The sequence below is a fragment of the Chenopodium album genome, chromosome 19, assembly GCF_948465745.1.
Source record: "Chenopodium album chromosome 19, dcCheAlbu1.1, whole genome shotgun sequence".
Taxonomy (NCBI): Eukaryota; Viridiplantae; Streptophyta; class Magnoliopsida; order Caryophyllales; family Amaranthaceae; genus Chenopodium; species Chenopodium album.
This window is the reverse complement of record NC_137852.1, coordinates 34,565,363-34,584,743: the sequence shown is the minus strand read 5'-3', so window position 1 is coordinate 34,584,743 and position 19,381 is coordinate 34,565,363. Positions and strand designations below refer to the sequence as shown.

The 19,381-nt window shown below is 35.6% G+C and overlaps 1 protein-coding gene across 1 annotated transcript; it reads right to left on the bottom strand.

The window, feature by feature from the left end:
- Positions 1–1,362: 1,362 nt before the first annotated feature.
- LOC145595234 (uncharacterized) lies at positions 1,363–10,761 on the bottom strand. The gene is made up of 12 exons (XM_081651614.1): positions 10,360–10,761; positions 9,061–9,264; positions 8,785–8,930; positions 7,824–8,092; positions 7,480–7,574; positions 5,515–5,662; positions 5,008–5,447; positions 4,388–4,899; positions 4,221–4,281; positions 3,854–4,123; positions 3,154–3,415; positions 1,363–1,918 (listed from the first exon to the last, which is right to left on the bottom strand). Exons 1-12 carry the CDS (start codon positions 10,723–10,725, stop codon positions 1,599–1,601), a joined length of 3,093 nt encoding a protein of 1,030 aa, XP_081507740.1. The 5' UTR covers positions 10,726–10,761; the 3' UTR covers positions 1,363–1,598.
- Between the last annotated feature and the right edge of the window lie 8,620 nt (positions 10,762–19,381).

The following is a 19,381-nucleotide window of genomic DNA, read 5'->3' as shown; positions in this document are numbered from 1 at the left end:
CTCCGATCTTCCCTCCACGGTAACGGCGGAAGAAAGCAGTACAACGGCGAACTGGCTTCAGAATACCAGTGCCTTTTTGAAGCTTGTACAGCGTAGAACCCTCAGATCTACGCTCTGGGGTGGTGATTTGAGGGGGGTCGTTGTTTTCTGGGTTCATTGTTCCAGAGATTGAATGAGAAATTTAGATCTAGGGTTTCAAAGTTGAGAGAGAGGAGAGATAGGAGGAGAGAGAACGACGAAATGAAAGAGGGTGGGTGGGTTTTGTTAAAGTTTCTGGAGATTTCTCCAGAAATGATGAATGAAGGCACCAAAACCAAGACATCTTCAATGAAGAACAATGAATGCAGGTAGTTGGAAGATGAAAGGGTATGGAAGAGAGAGAGTATAAGGGGGTTTAATTTTGGTGGGAATCATTAGAGAGTGTTAAGTGTAATTGTGTTTGATTAAGTTATGTTAAACAAAATTAAAACAAAAAAGTAAGGGTACATATGTCTTTTTACACATTAAATTTTACTAAAAAAAGAAACTTGAAAATTTGTTGCACATAATAGGTAGCACCCAAATATGGCAAATGTTGCAGATAATTGAGACCGGAGGGAGTATAATATGAGGAAAAAAAAAGTAGAAGTGATAATTATTTAAGGGTGGTGGTTATTTTTTTATTTTTTTTTGGGCTAGATTTTAATTGAGTGATATGGATAGTTATGATTAACAATGGTGGTTATTGGTTATTTTTTTCAAAAAATAAAAATAAATTAAAAATAAAAAATAGGAGGGCTAGAATTTGAGGATTGATAGTTTGGAGTGCTGTGGTTAAAAATTGGGAAAACGACTCTACAATTATAATATAGATTGTGAAAAAGTGTGTTGCAACTATTAAAAAACGAAGGTAGTATATTTTAACTCCAATCCCATAAAGATTTACACTTTGTTTGGATAGCAAATAAGGAATGAAAAGAAGGGGAGGGAAAATGGAGGAAGGGAAGGGAAAAGAAAGGGAGGGGAAGGTGAGCTCCATTTTCCCTCCAAATCTCTCCAATTTTGGAGAGATTATGATTATTAAAGAAAGAGGGAAAATGGATTCCTCCCTCTCCTTTCCCCAATCTTTTACCCAAACAAGAGATTTTGTCCCCTTCCATTTCTCTTCTCTTCTTTTCCTTCCATTTCTTCCTTTCCAAACAAAGTGTTAGAAAGAAAACACAGTCATAGGTCAATCCTTTAATTAGTAGTCTATAGTGAAGTGTACGATTATTTAAGCGTATTGTACATAAATGGGTAATTATCGCTATTTGCTCGTGAGTCGTTACTAGCTGCTGTAGCTGCCTGTATCACAAGTTGCACCAATGGGGCTTATGTCCGGCTAATGCAAAAATTATCTCACACAAAGAAAGCGTCGTAACAAGCAATTACAGGCTCTAATAGACATGGGCAATACAGTTAATTAGTTAGCTGTAAGCTAACATGACCCAACAACAAAACATCTCCATTTAATGTCAACATAGTTTTATCTGCACATTTTCTCTGACAAATTACACTTATCCAAAAAAAGAAAAAGGTTAAATTGTATTACAAATGTAGAGGTCTCTGGAAGCAACAACTCACTGAGGTGATGAGTCTGAACTGTTGGCCTCCTCATCAGAAGTTATATCTGACTCTTCTTCCTCTTCGATACCATCATAAGCCCTACTAGTATTCATCTTTGTCAATGCTGCTGTTTTGCAGGCCCTTTGGGAACGTGCACCTGACCGAACGGTTGAGTTAACAATAGACGTCGGTGAAACTTCCTCGTCAGAGGAGCTGCTTTCTTCACGCTGTACACGCCTTCTTGAACGGGTTGGTCGTGTGGAACGCTGAGCTGGAGTTGCTGGCATTTCACTTGTATGATCCTCATCAAGATTATACTCTAGATCCAATGATCCTAAGAACACCGAACATGAACATTAAACAATCTGATGAAAACAATAGATTGCCACAAGAATTTAAGGGATTTGGAAGGAGCTTAACACAGTAAGACACACCCTAAGTAGTCACCTAAAATCTTATGTGGCCATAACCAAGTAGTTTGTAAAAAAAAAAAACCCATCATATTTCCAACAAACTGAAATGATGTATGATGCTCCTGAGGTAATGTTGAAGATATGGTTACACCCATTATTTCATGTTTGTACTCCCTAAAACATATATGATGTTGATAGCCTGATAGGTGAAATTATAGCTGGAAGAAATCAACTTATAAGTCAAGGTACTGATAAAAATCATTCTATAAGACATCATTAACCAAACAGTCACTGTTTCTACTATTAAGTAGAATATGTAGTCAATCTCAAATAATCTAAACCTTGGTCTAAAATGTCAGTAAAGGACTAAAGAATAGAAACATCAGTAAATGAGAGAAATAAAGGACAAACATTGCAACAGTACTAAGTCATGAACATAGAGGAAGATCTTGTGAATTCTTAAACTGGTTCAGCTAACCTTAAGCCAGACAATCCATCAAAGTTTATAGTCTTTCATATTCTAATGTTCAATGTTCGAGGTTTTACATAAATAATTGTCCACTATTGCTAGTTGAAGTGAAAACCTCTTGGGCAATTGCTAGTTGATATTTCATCTGGTGATCATTTAAGTACATTGAAAATGCTATAAATTGTTGCACAAGCACAGAATATCACGTAAAGGAAGATTAGAAGGATTTTCATTGCCTAGCCTCTACGTAAAATCTTTGAAGTCGACCATATATGGAATCACACATGGAATCAACAAATATTAAACTTGTTACCTCAAATTTTCAAATTTTTTTAGTTTACCAACATATTACTTTTTATCTTTGCTAGCTAATTTTCTTCAATGGCCCTAAAATATAGACAACACTCCTGTATGTCAATTTACTATAAAAAATATAAGCTCAGCCACATGTCCCAAATCTGACATAATTCGAATCCCAAAAATTTCTTGGACGCTATTTTCCAAACCTAATTTGTCTATCATTGATCCAAGGGTGAGAAGTTCTGCAAACTTAAAATGGTAAATCAACAAACAAAAATAGTTGGTGTCATTTAATTTTCTGGCAAGCAACAATTTTTAGTTGTAGCAATATTACAAGTTTTTATAAGAGAGAGAGTCACAGAAACTAGAGCAAGTTCAAGGGTTTACCTAGAATGACTTCAGCTTTATCTCTTGACAGGTCTTCGTCTGGACTACCATCCAATGCCTTCAATTGTTTAGCCATGCTAGTCAGCTCTTTAACGAGCTCCTTATCATATGAGACAGATCCAACAACACGATTTAGCAGGAGTCGCATCAACTTGATTGTTCCTTGTTCTGACACTTGGAAATGGAGTAATATTATGATCTTGCATAGTGCTGTAACGTAAGCTTTTTCTGCTGCTGTTTTCTTTGTCTGAAAGCCAGTCACCTTAAGAATACAAAAGAGTGATAATTACTAATTATGGAGTCGTATGTAAATTCCAATATGTCACCACATGCCATTTTCATTAATAAAATAAAGAGTTAAATCAACATAAATAACCTATCTACTGCTAAAGCATATATCTCAAAATAAACTCATGCTTATCACCCATTAAGGCATATAAAAATATTACAAATCCATCTCTAAAATTTACATGTTAAGAATAGGATTTCTACACTCTGATATGATATAGCTTAAGATTCTTAACATTACTCCAGTAACTGAGAGAATTTAATATGCTCAGCCTAATTTGGGATCTAGCTGCACAAAACAGTCCCATAAAAGCATGTTTCTCAAATGGTTATTGTTGATAAATCTCAAAGGTTGTTCACTTTTTAAAAAACAGAATGTTACTTAAATCAATGAGAAAGTCATAAGTAATACCTCAACAGCAATGCGTATAGCAAGACCCTCCTCTCCAGCCACAAATCCATCAGTGTCATCTACAGAACCTGGGTTATCCTCAGGGTTATCTACATGATTATCGGTCTCCTTTTTGTACAATGTTGATTGCATCATCTGTAGCATAAAACGTGCTGCTTGGACTGCACGTTTACGCAAGTTAGATATCATGACCATCGATCCCCCATGATTCCTGTTAATTCCAGGCCACATTGCACGCATTACTGGAACAAAGGCCTTGGATAGATGCTTCTGAAAATCAGGACAGAACACATAATGTCATGCCGTCAGAATGTGTAGATGCAAATAAGCTCAAAATATGTTATATAATTGTAAAAAATTTACTTACCTTATGATTAACTGACAGTGAAGGGTAATGCTCAAAAAACACCGATAGACATTGTTTTAACCTATTGAAAAAAGAAAATTTAAAGGAAAAAAAGGGGGAAAACAAAAGCTAAACAACTGTCCCCAAAAGCAGAACCACAAAAAATACTGGGAAGCTTATTGCCGTACCTCTGTACTTCACTGTTTTCCTCACTGAAATATAAAGCAATTAACTTGGCCAATATTAAGGAATGCAGGGAACCAGGAATGCTAGGATAATTCTCACTCAGAAGAAGAATCTTTGCAAAACCTTCCCCTAGAGTAGCTTGGACTGATTCGTTGTCCCCCACATCCAATACTTGGCCATCAAAATTACTTTCTAATCCAACGTATAAAAGATAAAGAACTCCATCATTGTTGCAATCAACTTTATCACATATTTCAGGAGCAAGATGCAGCCTGTTATCAGGGATTTGTGAGAGTAAATCTTCACCTATAGCTCTATCAACATCTTGAGGGCCATGCCACATTACAAGATCTAATAATCCCTTGCCAGCTAGAAGACTGATTGGAGAGGGGCCCTTGACAAATGAAAATCCTAGTTGTTTCACCACTTCTTCACTTGGCCTTTTTTCCAACAATCCATAAAGACCAAGACATCTGACAGAAACCCTTTGCACATCCAAATTAAGATGCTTGGCCTGCATACTTATTTCATTTCAGTAGCAATCTCCAGAAATAAAATGGGGATGGGGTAGAATGAAAAAGGTGTAATGTCAGAGTGATTAAGAAAATTTTAACTTTCATACCCCTGGAAGCAGCAAGGCGTTTAGTAATTCAATAGGTTCAATAGCCTTCCTTTGTAGCAAGTGTAAAGATTTTGTATTTTCCAAGAGAAGACCAATAACAGCAAGGCAATGCAACCACTCCATGAAGTCGGCACTTCTTTCTCTGCATGGCCTGGCAAGTTCTTCCACAACGTGAAGAATAACTTCTTCAAACTCTCCATCAGCAGCATGAACTTTCTTTGCCAACCCTGCTACAGCATTGGCCCAGTCCCTTTCGCCTCCAATATTGATGCCATCTCCAATCAAAATCTTGTTTTCATTGCAATCTATTTCATATTCAAGTGGCTTATGCAGCAAGTCCTGTACAAATGTGCTGGCAATCCTCCTGATTGTAGCATCAGAGAAGTCAAGCAAAGAACCAAGCAACAGAAGTTGCCGTGATGCAAACCGATAATTTGCTCCTGAAAAGATTCCATTTTTCAGAAGGAACACACACAAAATCAGGTCAAAGAAATGAGCTTCACCTACCCGCTTTAATATGTGCTTGGACAAATTCCACATAATCAGAAACTGTTGCGGGGAGTACTTTCTCCAGGAGCTCACTGCTGTCAGAAGCTTCTGCTGCATAGACTGCAGCTTCAGTGCCCATAGTTGCAGCAGCATCAGAACCTTTCACCTGTCAACACACATATTTGCAAATTTCACATCTCACGAGGTTACACAACAAAAAAGCTTATTGAAGACAGAAATACATTGATAATACTGATTACTAATTTATGATAATTGACTTAATTATAGGATACAAGGTACTCTCTCCCATGAATTTATGCCATTAAAGTCCAAAAAAGAACATGTTTAAAGTCTGCAAGACAGAACTATTGTACCCTTATGCATTTGAAAAGACTCAAGGCACACTAAGGTGATAAAGGTCCAAAACCCAACGCGCTAAACGCATGTGTGCCTTATCAAAATAAGATCCAATTCTGAAAATTTTAAGTGTGTAAAAATAGGTTGCAAATGAAACTAAAGCCAAAGGTGCATTTAGTACGGCTTTTCAAAGTGCTCCGCCAGACTAATGAAAGCACTTGTCCCCAACTGCCTTGGGGTTCAGCAACTCAGCCACTCAGGCACTATTTTTATACTACAGCTACTGCAACTACTACTACTACTACTATTGCTGTTACCATCCATTTTGATATTGGCTGTTGGTAGGTTCTAGAATATGCAACACAAGACTGACATAATGATACATCCTTTCTCTAGGATCAAGACTCCCAGCAATTAAGTTAATCTATAAAATATTCACCTTACTTACTAATGTGACATATTCTAAACTGAAATATTAGGGGAATAAACAAATATGAAAGATTCTTCCTCCAAATTAGAACATTTGGAGCAAACTATGTCATTTTGTGTAGAAAACAGCCATTCACATACTTAATATACAAGTAGTTAAAACAGCCAATCACATACTTAATATACATGTAGAATAAACAGCGATTCACATACTTAATATACATGTTGAAGTATGTAGTCATTGTGAAAAAGGCAAATGAGTGTACTAGGGAACCATAAAAATCCAGTTGAACCTACTCGTAATGAAAATCAGCACATTTAATCAAACACTGTTTGTAATGAAAAATCAAGTTTGTAGATTTTCTTTGGGATTCAGCGAATCAAATAAAATAATGATGTATCAAAATAACTTAATAAGTAGAAACTGAATGGATTTCTGTTAAAAATAAAAAAATAAAAAAAAAATCTCTAGTTCACAAACCCCGGAAATTTGAGAGAGACCAAGGGGGAACATAGTAACTGCCAGCAGTGAAGCAACAATATACTAAGTATAATCCAAAGAAAATAGAACATCAACCCTCTATACAGCAGCAGCAACAACAAAGCCTTAGTCCCAATTCCCAAAATGATTCAGGGTCGACTAGCATGAATCGTCATAAGGAACTAGCTAAAGAAAAAAGTTTTCCCACTGAATCAGACTACTGTAGTATTCTCCATTTCATAAGATTCATATATTGTTGGGATCACTATTCTAGTGTTCTTACACTTGTGGCATTGATAGGAAAAAAAAAAAAACGAATGGATATTACGAATTGAATGTGTACAAATAGTCTCATATGTTGGGTAAGACCTAAACCTCTATTGTTCTATGCATTTATTATTGTCAGTAGAAGGAAACAGAGTGAGTGAATGAGTGAGTGAGTGTTTGTACGAGTAAAATTGAAAAATTATCCTTACAACATCAAAAGCTCTAACACTGACATAGACGGAGTATGCATATTCCAAATTCCACGCATCTCAAAACAAGTAACAAAATTTAATTATATTTCCAGTTTACATGAGAAAACTATACTCAGTGCATGTTCAGCTTTGTAAGGAAAAGTTATATTTTCAAGCAAAGGCAAAAGGGAGAATTAATATAGAATGGCAAGAACATTGTCCGTAATCCGTATAAAAAAAAAATGAGAAAACATCAACCTGTGCCTCTTTATGTAGGTGCTGACACACAACCCTCCAATAGAGGGCAACCTCTGGTTCCAGTAGTTCATGGCCTAGGCTGCCATTATCTGAATCTGCAAGCATTAAGTTGATTAAAACACAAATGCAAAACTTACAAATAGCACATTTAAAGATTTATTAAAAAGATTCAAGCTTCCTCAGGAGCTATCAAGGTTCATGTGTCACAACATCTCAGAAATTGAACCGGGACCACTACACATTCAGTGAAAATTTTAATTAAAACAAGTTTTAGGTTCAAATTAATACATTATTATGTGTATATGAAGCATGAACATGAAATTAGTGGATTTTAATGCTCAAACCTCGAGCTTCATCACAGGATGATTCCTTGAACTGCTGTATCTTCTGATTTCCATCAGGCTTACCCATCCCAGCATCTAAGAGAGCCCTCATAACAGAAACACCAATGCTCTCGTATGTTTCTACATCAAGGTACTTAAGAAGTTCAATAGGATTATTGTTGCAGTTTTTGCTTAACCATTCATCTTTCATTAACTTAAGACATTCTTTCACAACTGCTGGTGCACGATCAGATAGTCCTCTCTGAAGGATTAAAGCCCGGAGCTTGATGCTGAAAATTTACAAATGGATAAATAAATAAATAAATGGTTTTACCACAAAAGACCATGTCTTCAGTAGCATTAGCATATTCTTACTAATTGTCACACCATGTACATCAAGCTATGACTAAATAAAGATAGGAAATAAACATTATCAGGATCAAATACTAACCTTCACACTATATAAATTGATAGAGGGAACAGGGGGGGCGGTGGGGTGTGGACAGAATAAATAAAGGATATGAAAATACACTAGATATTTTTTATTGTTGAATCCCATTCATTATTGGAAAGAGTTCAAATCAAGCCATCTACAGTTTACGTATGATGCTTTTATTAACTCGTAAAATCATGCTTTTATTAACCTGTACAATGCTAATGCACGTTGCTCATTGGGATAGAAGCCATTCCTTCATTTTCATTATTTCAAGTAGTTAAAAATACCAAAGGAAAGAGATACATGGTTGGATGTTCAATGCATCATGACAATACTCAACAAGTGTATAATACTCTGCAACAGAAAATAGCATTGTACAACCAATAAGGGTTCTGCATTGTCTTGGACATCAGACCATAACTTATATTCATGATCTGCTCAGCCAAGTGGCCAAATTAGAACCTTCAAAAGTATTTATAACCTAACCTAAGGTACTCAACAAAAGCAAAATAAGCAATTATGTTGAGCAGTTCATATGAAGTTTACCTGAGACTCTGGAGGGGAAATTTATTGGCCAAGACAAAATATGCTGCTTTGCGAACTGACTCGCTGACATCAAGAGTACAACCAATGATCACTGACGATGTTGCATTAGTGGGGGGGAGTGCTAGCAGAATAGTCTTTCTTACATCCTGCATGGTTGCATCAAGATTCTAAATTACAAGGTTTTTTATACTCAAGGAAATATCCCTGAACATGATTCTAAAACACGATTCTAAGTCAGTGAACAGCTTACTACTGCAAGAAAACATTAATACATACCGCGTTTTGTTCTGAATCCAGGGTTTTAATGAATAAATTAAGTATTTCGCTGTTCTCAGAATCATTCACAAAACGTGATAAAGCTCTAACTGCAAATGTGCGAATTACAGGAATTTTATCCCCCATCCGTACAATCATGCTGTCTACCACCTCATCCCAGAGCTCATTGCTCACTTCTGCGTCATCTGGCAACCGCATTATGATCTAAAAAGCAGAAAATACCACAAAGAATAAGAAAAAATGAAAAGGTGAGTTAGAGACATACCATCTATACAGATTATTAAGATATTAAGACATTATTGCAAATAAAAGTATCTACAGTAACGTAAATAAGGCTTCTTTAGGATTTCTCTAAATAATAAGCTAAGAAAGAGATGAAGACAGAAAGCATCTGCACAGCAACGCGTCTAAAATACATTTTCTGTATCTGCCATATAAGAAGGACATTTGTTGACTCCATGCTCCAACTTCAGAAGCATTGAGATCACGATGAGAATAATTTTTTTGTATATTTATAGCCCATAGTCATGGCTGTAGATATCATTTCTAGAAATATAAAGTAGGCATTTATTTATTTTATTTTATTTTTTTTACATAAGAATTTGGCCTTTCTTTGCCTTGCAAACTCTAGTACATATTAACCTAATAAGTTTATTACTTCAATGGTCCAATTACCATCATCATATATATATAAATTAAGTAGAATAATGTTGTAATAATCAAAATACCATCATTAAACTAGAAATTGACAATAATGGATGTTTTGTGGCAATAGCATTTAAGTATATAGTAATATTACAACATACTCTAATTGCTAAGAAAACTCAATATTGAAATCCTTTATAAAAAAATTAAATTCAAGCATATTTGAAAACTCTTAAAATTATCATGGGTAACCAGTTACTACTCTACTTTTATGCACTAATCAGTTCATCATGACAAACTACTTTCGACATTTCAAATTATAAGTAACTACTTAATTACTAAACATAAATACCTCAAAAAACAAAGTAGGGAAAAAATTACACTAATCATCAAACAAATCCTACTGGAAAAAACACTAATTATCAAACAAATCCTACTGGATAAAACCCTAACGAGTTAAGAACACAGGGAGGAACCCTAATTACATGATAATTTTTATCAAAAAAAAAAAAAAAGTATAATTGTTGTATTATAACAAATGAACCAAATTGAACATTTTCGCAATCAGGACATAAATTGGATGATTTTAATTTTTAATCTGCTTCATAAAAAAAAAAATTAAATTAAACTAAATAATATGAAAGATATTTGTACCTCAGAAATAATCTGACATGAACGAAACCTAGCAGTTTTATTAGCGGAAGTGACAGCAGAGAGAAGAAACCGCATAAAAGCTTCGAAGAATTGATCATCAATGGCGGAATTTTTGGAGTCTGTGAAACAGGCGAAGGTGGAAATGAAGCGGATGATGCGCTCAGCAGAAGCAGTTCGTCGCTGGAAATTGAAAACTGGTAAGAGAGCTTTGCGGTAGGAAGAGAAGAAGAGATTTGTAGGTGATGAAGATCTGAGATTCGAGAGTTCCTTAAGTTTTCGATTGTGAGTTGCGTATGAAGCTTTGCTTTCGTCAAGAATTCCTGCAATTTTTCGAGGTAATTGTTGATCTTGCTCAATTTCCGCCATTGTTGAGCTTCTTTGAGATGCCCTTTTTGTCTTCCCTCTTTGTTTCTCTCTCTTAAAAAAAAAACAGTGAAGAAATGAAACGGTTTTTGAATTTGAGCGGGATAAATTGTGTAGCTGAGATTTTTGAACAGAAGTACAGGATATATAAATTGACAATTAAATTGGCTAAGGACTATAATACCCCTTTTATAACCCAACGTAATTTAATATATATATAAATAAAGTAGGCATTTTTGGATAGCATTGAAAGCGCCACATAAGAAAAGTTATATTTTCGACCAATTTAGAATTAAAAAAATCACGCATTTCTTAACTCTTTTATCTGTTTAACTAATGATTAGTCTGCAGGTATCGGCGTTATAAGAATGATTTTGAATCGCAGAACGTTTTGAATCATTCAACGTCCCTATCGATACTTTGACTTTTGTTTTCGAAACCTAAGTTTCTCCAAACTCGGTCAAAGTGGGGGCTTCATAGACACCCATTTGTGTCTCCCCAAAACCAAACCCAAACCCAGTGATGAATGTCTTTCACGTCGAACCATAATCGAATGAGGTGAAAGTCTTTTGAAAGTCAAGTGTTGCGGTTTAGTTATATTTAAATTCTCTTCTCTCTGTTTTCGAAAAGAACTCTATTTATTTAAAAATAGTCAAACCAGTTTAGTTTGGTTCATAATTAAGGTCCAATAATAGTATAATTGGATGGGGCTCGAAGAGACCTTTCCAACGATATATTATAAGCCCAATTCCGATGAATATTAGGAAGTTATGGCCAAAATACTAAATTGGGCCCGGTTAATTATTTACATACGGCCCAATGATCTAGAAGAGGGCCCAATGTTAATTATTATTCCTAAAATTATTAGGATTAATTATAATTTTCTAGAAGTTTCTAGAAAGTTTCTTTTAATTCTTATATTATTAGATTTAATAATTATTTATTTTAAAGTGGAATTTTATTTGGAATAAAATGTTATTATTACTATATCATTATAATTATTATTATCTTTGAAAATACGTTTTTTATCTTGTGTACGGATTCCGTAGATCAAGTTGATTAAAGATCGGATTCCGCGTGGAAAAACGCGCTTAAACCAGGTTGTCGCTTCGCGACAGACCCTGTTGCGTCGCGACAGAATGAATTCCTGGCGACAGCGTGTAGTTTTATTCCTTATCAAATTCCATACTTTCCCGGACTATTTCCTTATAAATAGGGTCTCAAACCTCCGTTTTTATTCATCAATTCTCATCAACAATCAATTCTCTCTATTCTCTCAAGAATTACTTAATTCTTAATTTCTCTCTCTCTCTCTCTTTCTAAACCAACCTTTTTACAAAATACAATATTCCGCATTCACAAGACTTAGAATTACTTAGCCAAGTTCGAAGTTGCCTTCGCCCTAGACGTGCAAGGTTGATAATTTCTGAGGGTTTGGTCCAAAACTAGTTAAAACTTTATTTAATGTGATTTAATTTAATTTTTTAATTATTCTTTATTATTTTCATTGAAGTTTACTAACTTGTGTATTTTGTTATTAAAAAGAGGTACGAGGCTTCAAAATAAGTAGACTAGCTTACTCTCTATTTCTTTCACAATGTAGAAAGCATGCTTATTATTGTTTAATATTCCTAGTATCATGTTAGGATGTATTTAATTCCTAGTATCATGTTAGGATGTTATTTTATGCTTTCTAGTGTCATGTTTAGGGTGCCTTTACTCTTTTCTAATATTATGATATCATATTAGTACCATGTTAGGTTTAAAGCTTTGATCTTTATTGTTTAGTGACATGCTAGGATTTGTTATTAATCTTGTTAGTATCATACCTAGGATCTTGCTATTATTATTAAGCTTTATTATGCCTTATTATGTTATTGTCATCGTTATTATTATTTATTGTTTATTATTATGTTGCTTGATATTTATTGTTATTGCTTGATCACACCTTTAATGCATGTTTAAAGGGAATTTGTACTTGAAATCACGCTTAATAAGATATTTAATAATTTGGTTTAGGCTAATGTGATTTTAATTCAAGTGATTGCCAATAATAGTATTATTTGTGCATTAATATTCAACCAACATAGATTAAACAGGGTAGGTTTAATATAATGTTTGTATGTTATTCGAAAAGCGCACATGAATACGAGCAGAACAAAATAGAGGCCTATTTTATAGGGCGGGTCCTTTCTTTTGTAGATTGGATTCGTACCCTCATCCCTGAATTCTGTTTGGTTCAAGACCTTATGGAGTTGATGGTCCTTTTGGATTGTCTTTTGGGTTTACAAGTTCCTAAAACTTGTTGGCGACTCTTTTGCTCTCTTTTCTTTCCCTTTGGAACGCCACCATACTTAAGTGTATGATCACAGTGGGGTTCAAGTTTGGGATCATAATGCTTGAAATATTCCCTACAAGTACCCGAACCAATAACATTATTGGAAGGGGTACCCGTCCCATGCTCCCCCCTAATCACACCACGGTGCAGCGTGCCATGACACAGCAGTAACACCGTGTCACGGTGCCCAGGGAATAAGTCCAGTCGGTTTTTTTAGTCATCCGTTCTAATTTGGTCCTCTCGTCTGTCATTTTGGTTACTGTTCACATGTCTTGATATACGATCACACGACGAGTCTTATAACATCACTTAATCACTCACGAGTTAAGTATTAGTCCACACACTTTCTTTATTTTTTCGATTCGAGTCGTGCACCATATTGTTTATGATCGTATACTAAGTTCATGCATCCCTTTTTCGCCATAATAAAAAATGAGTGGAGTGTTTCTCACCTGTTTTCAAATGTCTATTTTTTCCATTTCATTTCCTATCTTGAGCAATGAGTCAAACAATTAAGTGAATTGTTTTGTTTCACAATACTTGGTCAAGAAGCAGGGGTACAATACGGTTTGAGTCACTACTACAACAACCTCTTAAACCTAAGAGGCGTACAAGGAAACCATTGCAGTCATCTCCACAGAATCCATCTGTCTCTAGTTCATTTTGAATTCATTCCAATGGATTCTAGAGAAGAAGTTGAAAACATCAACAAGTCTATCACGACACTCACGGCCATGATGCAAATGCTCAATACCAAAGTCACCACAATGGAATAAAATAATGTCAATGTGGCTGCAATAGACAAGATCAAAGAACAAATGAGCAAAATTTCTGAAGACTTCACCTTTGTGGAGCAACCTCCCAGTCCTTTGGATATGAAGGTTAAACTCCCAGAAAAATTCTCCACAACTAATATTTCAAAGTTCAAGCCTATTGACAATCCAATATTCCATTTGAAGGCGTTCTCTGCAACCATGGCTCTCAAGGGATTGGACGTAACACTCTTCCCTATGGTGTTCCCTCTTTCCTTAGAGCATGCTTGCCAACAATGGTTTTATTCTCTAGATGCCAAGCATACTTCAACTTGGCAAGATGTCACCGACAGTTTCACGAATCATTACAAGTGTAACATTCAAACAAGAAATTCTGAATGTGAACACTCCATTCTCAAACGGAAAGAGAATTAAGGCTTCCATAGCTTATCTAAACAGGTGGAGGGAAAAGGCTACACTCTTGGTAAATCCCCCCAAAGAAATTGAGATGGTTCGCCTCTTCATCCAGAATCTAATTTACAAGTACAAGCAACATCTTAGGTTTCTGCCTTTAAACACTATTGAAGCTGTATACGACATTGGCATCAATATTGAGGACGAGCTAAAAAAGATTGGTGGTAGTAAAAATAATAGCACTTGGAAAAACAAGAAAAATGACCTTCCTTCTTCTTCGTCTTCTAAGCACGAAAATACTACCAGCAATATAGCCAAGTTGATCTGAATGAAGTGTTAGCTCTTGATGCTCCATTGCTCAAGAAAAGGAGAACTTACAATCCTTTAGGAATGACTTATGATGCGGCTTTGATCGCCTTCACGGTCAAGGCTTGATAACACCTCTTGGGCCATTTCCAGAGTCAAAACCTGAAGAAAAGAGCGCCAAATGGAATCCTAATGCCCACTGCAAGTTCCATCAAGGAAGGGGCCATACTACTGAGCAATGTTGGAGTTAGAAGGATGTTATTCAAGATCTAGTTTATGCTAACAAACTTCCTGTCCCTCCAGGCGGCAAAAAGTAATAAAGGCAAAGCGCACGACGAGCTCATCGTGCTAGATTTCATGATTTCTTTCTTTCTTCTTTTATTCCCTTCTCGATGTCTAACATATGTTTTCTCTTTTCCTAGACTCTATTGTGTTTATGTGTTTGTTTATTCACCATTTCCATCAATAAAATGAGCATTATTGCTTTATATCTCGATCATATCTTTCTTAAAAAAAAAAACAAATTCTGAACTAAACACAAGGTACACCAATGATTTGAGGCACCTTTGCAACCCATTATTCCCCTTTAACCATTCAATCACATTCCATTTCTTCATTAACCACTTCGAGCCTCGTCTAACGTTTGACCTTTATTTCTTCATCCCACATTCACCGAACCCTAGAATAGGAAGGTGTGCAATTTGTGTAACATTCAAAAGCAAGTTCAAAAAAAAAAGAATGATAAAAATAAAACAATGTCTAAGGGCAAGTGTTCTAATCTCGAATTACGTCTCTCATTGAGTGCTTAGTACAGTGCCTGAGAAATATGAATGTTAAGTGATTGATGGAGCGCATGATCCAAGATTGCCCACATTGGTTCAAAAGAATGAAAAAGAAAAAATGAAAAAAGAAAAAAAAAATCAAAGCAAAAAAAAAAAGTTGAAAATAAACTTGCAAAATTCAAAATTTTTTTTTTTTTCAAATACACAATTACACATCTTGGGATCTTCTCTCGGGTCATGAGCCTTTTATCCCTTTTTCTTCTTCAAACCATCAGCTTAACCACGTTACAACCCTAAAAAGACCTCTTTGAGGCATACATATGATGGGCGTTAGAACAGTCGCTCATTCCACACTCAATCAAACACATTTATTAACAAACACCTTACAAACCAAGCATAATGACAAGTAAGAGTTCGGTCCACAAGGAACGGGATATGGTTGCTAAAGATCTTAACACTTAAGCTAATTCGAAGTCAATGGTGAATTGGGGTTCGTCAAATGGATAAACAAACTATTGTTCTAAATCAGTGGATTAATGACACTAGGGAATGGGATCCACTCAACCAAGGCAATTAGGCAAACGGGGAGTACAATAGACAAGATATAGCAAGGACTATATGTAAAATCAACCTCATGCAATAAGAAAACAACTCACACTACTAAACTTAGACTCCTCATTAGTCTAGCAATAGATGATACATAATCAAATTGCAATAAGTAATGACATACTCAATTTACACTTCCATGTCAAATTAGGCATATCATGCTATCAAGCTCCTAAGTCAAGGGTAGCTAATCCTATCATGAAGAACTAACAAGCAATCTCATATAATCAATTTAATTGCAATACAAACATCAATGTTTCTCCCACATTTGTATAACTAACCCAAAAGGTTGAGCTTCACCCAACCCCTAGCAAGAAGACTACTCACAACTCATGTTTATCAACATGCAATCAACAATTAGGGTTCTAACTACTTCAATAATTTGGGAAAAGTGGTTAACAATTGAAATAACTATCATCCAATAACAAATTACCAAGAACTAAGAAGATTTAAATAACATGCAAATACCAAATAAAATCTGATATTAAGTAGAAAAAGGTTGGAGAAATTACTAATTGAAGGTTCAAATATTGAATACAAATTGCCAAACCTTGAGAATAATTCTTGAATTTCACTAATACAATGATTTGATTTGATGAAAACTAAGCTAAAATTAATTAAAAGGAATGTTCAAACTAAGAGAGGTTTCTGAAAACTAGGCTACTGTTCTATCTTTCTAAAAGACCTAAAGGGGAAGTATTTATACTCCCCGAAACACATAGGAAAATCCGTCAAAAGAAAACGGATTCCCAGCAAGGAGCGCCCGCTCCACAATGATGAGGAGCGCCCGCTCCTTTCGGCTGCACACCCTCTCCAGAATGCTTCAATGAAAAGTCAGATTTGAAAGTGTCAGGGAGGAGCGCCCCTCACATGATGCACGCCCGCTCCCCTGTTCCACAGCATGGGCAGATTCAACTTCAAAGGGAGGAGTGCCCGCTCCTGGTGAGGAGCACGCCCGCTCCTAACAGACTCCGAATTTGGGCAGAATATAGCTAAAGTCGAGGAGCGCCCGCTCCATGAGAGGTGCACGCCCGCTCCCCTGGAGCGCCCTCTCCAATCTTTTATCCACTTGTCTTAAACACAATTCATGCACCGAAAGCTTGCCAAATTGAGTCCATAGACCTGCAAAACGTGGACAAACACAAATCAAGAGGGGGAAAGCCGAGGCAAACATTTTCATTCAAAATTGGGTTAGAAAGAGGGGAAATGATCACGAAATTGGGTTTAAATTGACACAATAAGTGGTCAACTAAACCACTTATCAACATACACTTGTGCAAAGTTCGGCTAGAGCTACGTTCGGCCTGATTCCTAATGGATATGTAGGCAACCTCACATTGAGGTGAGGCCACATTCATATTCACATCCATATCCATGCATGATCGAGTCAAAACATATCCAATGCTTATCCCTATGACCCTATCCATTTAGATCGAGATAGACTTGGGGGGCTTGAACCCACGTCACTTAGCATATCCAGCCTAAAGAGTACGTCACCATCTCGACTCTTCTCACATCTATTTCCCTCGCTATAACCTTTGCAGCCTCACCTTAGTATCACATTCACACACTTCTTTCACACACACATAGCCATATTACCTTTTTCTTTAGGAACCCTTTATCATGAAATCTTACTTTAACACCACACATGTTTCATCATCTTTCAAGACAACATTCATTAAAAGAAACATTATTGTATACTTGCTTAGCTTCCAAACCTAAGCAATATTCATTGTTTCGTGCTTAGCTCCTTAACCTAAGAGACATTTATCAAAGATCTGTAATTATACATAGCATATCGTGCTTAGCTCCTTGACCTAAGCAACATTTGATACTCGATCAGCAATCACTTCATCTATATAAGTGCTTAGCTTCCTTACCTAAGCAACATCCATCGAGGATTCTACTGTGTTGTGTCACATAATGTAATTGTCCTTAGCCTCCTGGCCTACGAACATTCAGTATGCATGCATTATTATCATGACGAGCTGTTCAATTTGACAAGAAAAAAATCCATGCGATTTTATCTCGCTTTGCTCAACGAGGAAGTTCAAAACTTCTTCCTTTTCTTACTTCATTTTTCATGTCTTTCTTTTTTGGGAGAAAGTCGGTACCCTCCACTCATGACAAAAATGACGGAAATTTTTTGCTTGTGTCTGTGCATAGACTCACTCAATACACACAACCACAAGTCATACACATAACATGTCATGTCATGTCAAGTCAAGCTTAGTCAAGTCAGTTGGTCAAGGGCCTGTTCTGATTGACTGAACTGAACTTATTAATTTGTGATTTTTAACTACGGATTAGTGATCTTTGATTAATTTTTATTTATTACTATACATATGTGAATATACAAATGTACATATTAAAATATTTACGAAAAATATACTATATAATTATAAAATTTTATGGAAAATATATTAAAAACTTGAAACCTCTAAACATTTTAAACACGTATACTATTTAATTTAAAAATAAAATAGTATTATGACAAAAGAACACAATACACTTACATGTATCTACCCTATTTAAACAAATTTAAAAAAAAAATATAAAAAAAAAGAAAAAAACACGAAAAGCTAACAGAGGCAACGGCCCAACAGTCCAACACCCCAACCCACTCTCTTTAATGTTTTAATTAATACATGTATCTAACTAGTATCTAACCCCAAATAAAGAGAAAAAAAACCCTAAAAAGCTATCTCCTTCCTCCTGCAGTCACCAGATCGGCAGTGCCCCAAACAAACATAAAAAACCCCAACGAAGCTGTCTCCTTCCTCCTGTAGTCCACCAGATCGGCGGTGCCCAGCCGGTTAATTAGATTTTCGGCGGCTGTTCTCCTACCTGAAGGTGTCCAAGCTAAGGTTAGTATCAATACTCTGCCTAGTTTGTTTTAGATAGTTCTGTTTTGGATAGGTTAGTATCATTCCTCCTTTCGTATTAGATAGATCTATTTTGTTAGCTGAATATTCTTCCTTTTGGTTAGTTTTTATTTCTTGTCGTTGTTACAGTTCTAGTATGAATTGAATTATGAATTGAATAGTTGTTGAATTAATTTCTAATTGCCTAGTTTTTGAATTGCAGTGTAGTTATTTTTTTAAAATTGAATTTAATTCGTTAGGTTCATTGCTAATTGGATTTATTACACATGTTTTAATTGCAAATTGAATTTGTTGTTAATAGAAATAATTCATCAGAGGAGTAGCATGTTCAACGCCTAATATTCACATAACCGAAAGCTATATATGCACATATATCACATATATTTAACAGTTGTGAGGCATAGTTTGTGGTGCAATATTTGTTTTGTTACTTTGGTTGATGTTTAGCCATATCTTGTTTGCAATGAGTACCAATCATTCACTCCGGACATTGTGACCATACTTTTGGGAATCCTGCCGGAACATGTCACCCCAGCTGGGGGGAAAGTTGATTGGGATAATGTTGCAAATATTTTA

Excerpts from the sequence above, each read along its gene's own strand:
- LOC145595234 (XM_081651614.1), bottom strand. The coding sequence starts at position 10,725 with ATGGCGGAAATTGAGCAAGATCAACAATTACCTCGAAAAATTGCAGGA. Across the intron at positions 5,448-5,514 it reads CCAAGCACATATTAAAGCGG|GAGCAAATTATCGGTTTGCA; the intron begins GTAGGTGAAGCT and ends GAATCTTTTCAG. Across the intron at positions 1,919-3,153 it reads TAAAGCTGAAGTCATTCTAG|GATCATTGGATCTAGAGTAT; the intron begins GTAAACCCTTGA and ends CGGTGTTCTTAG.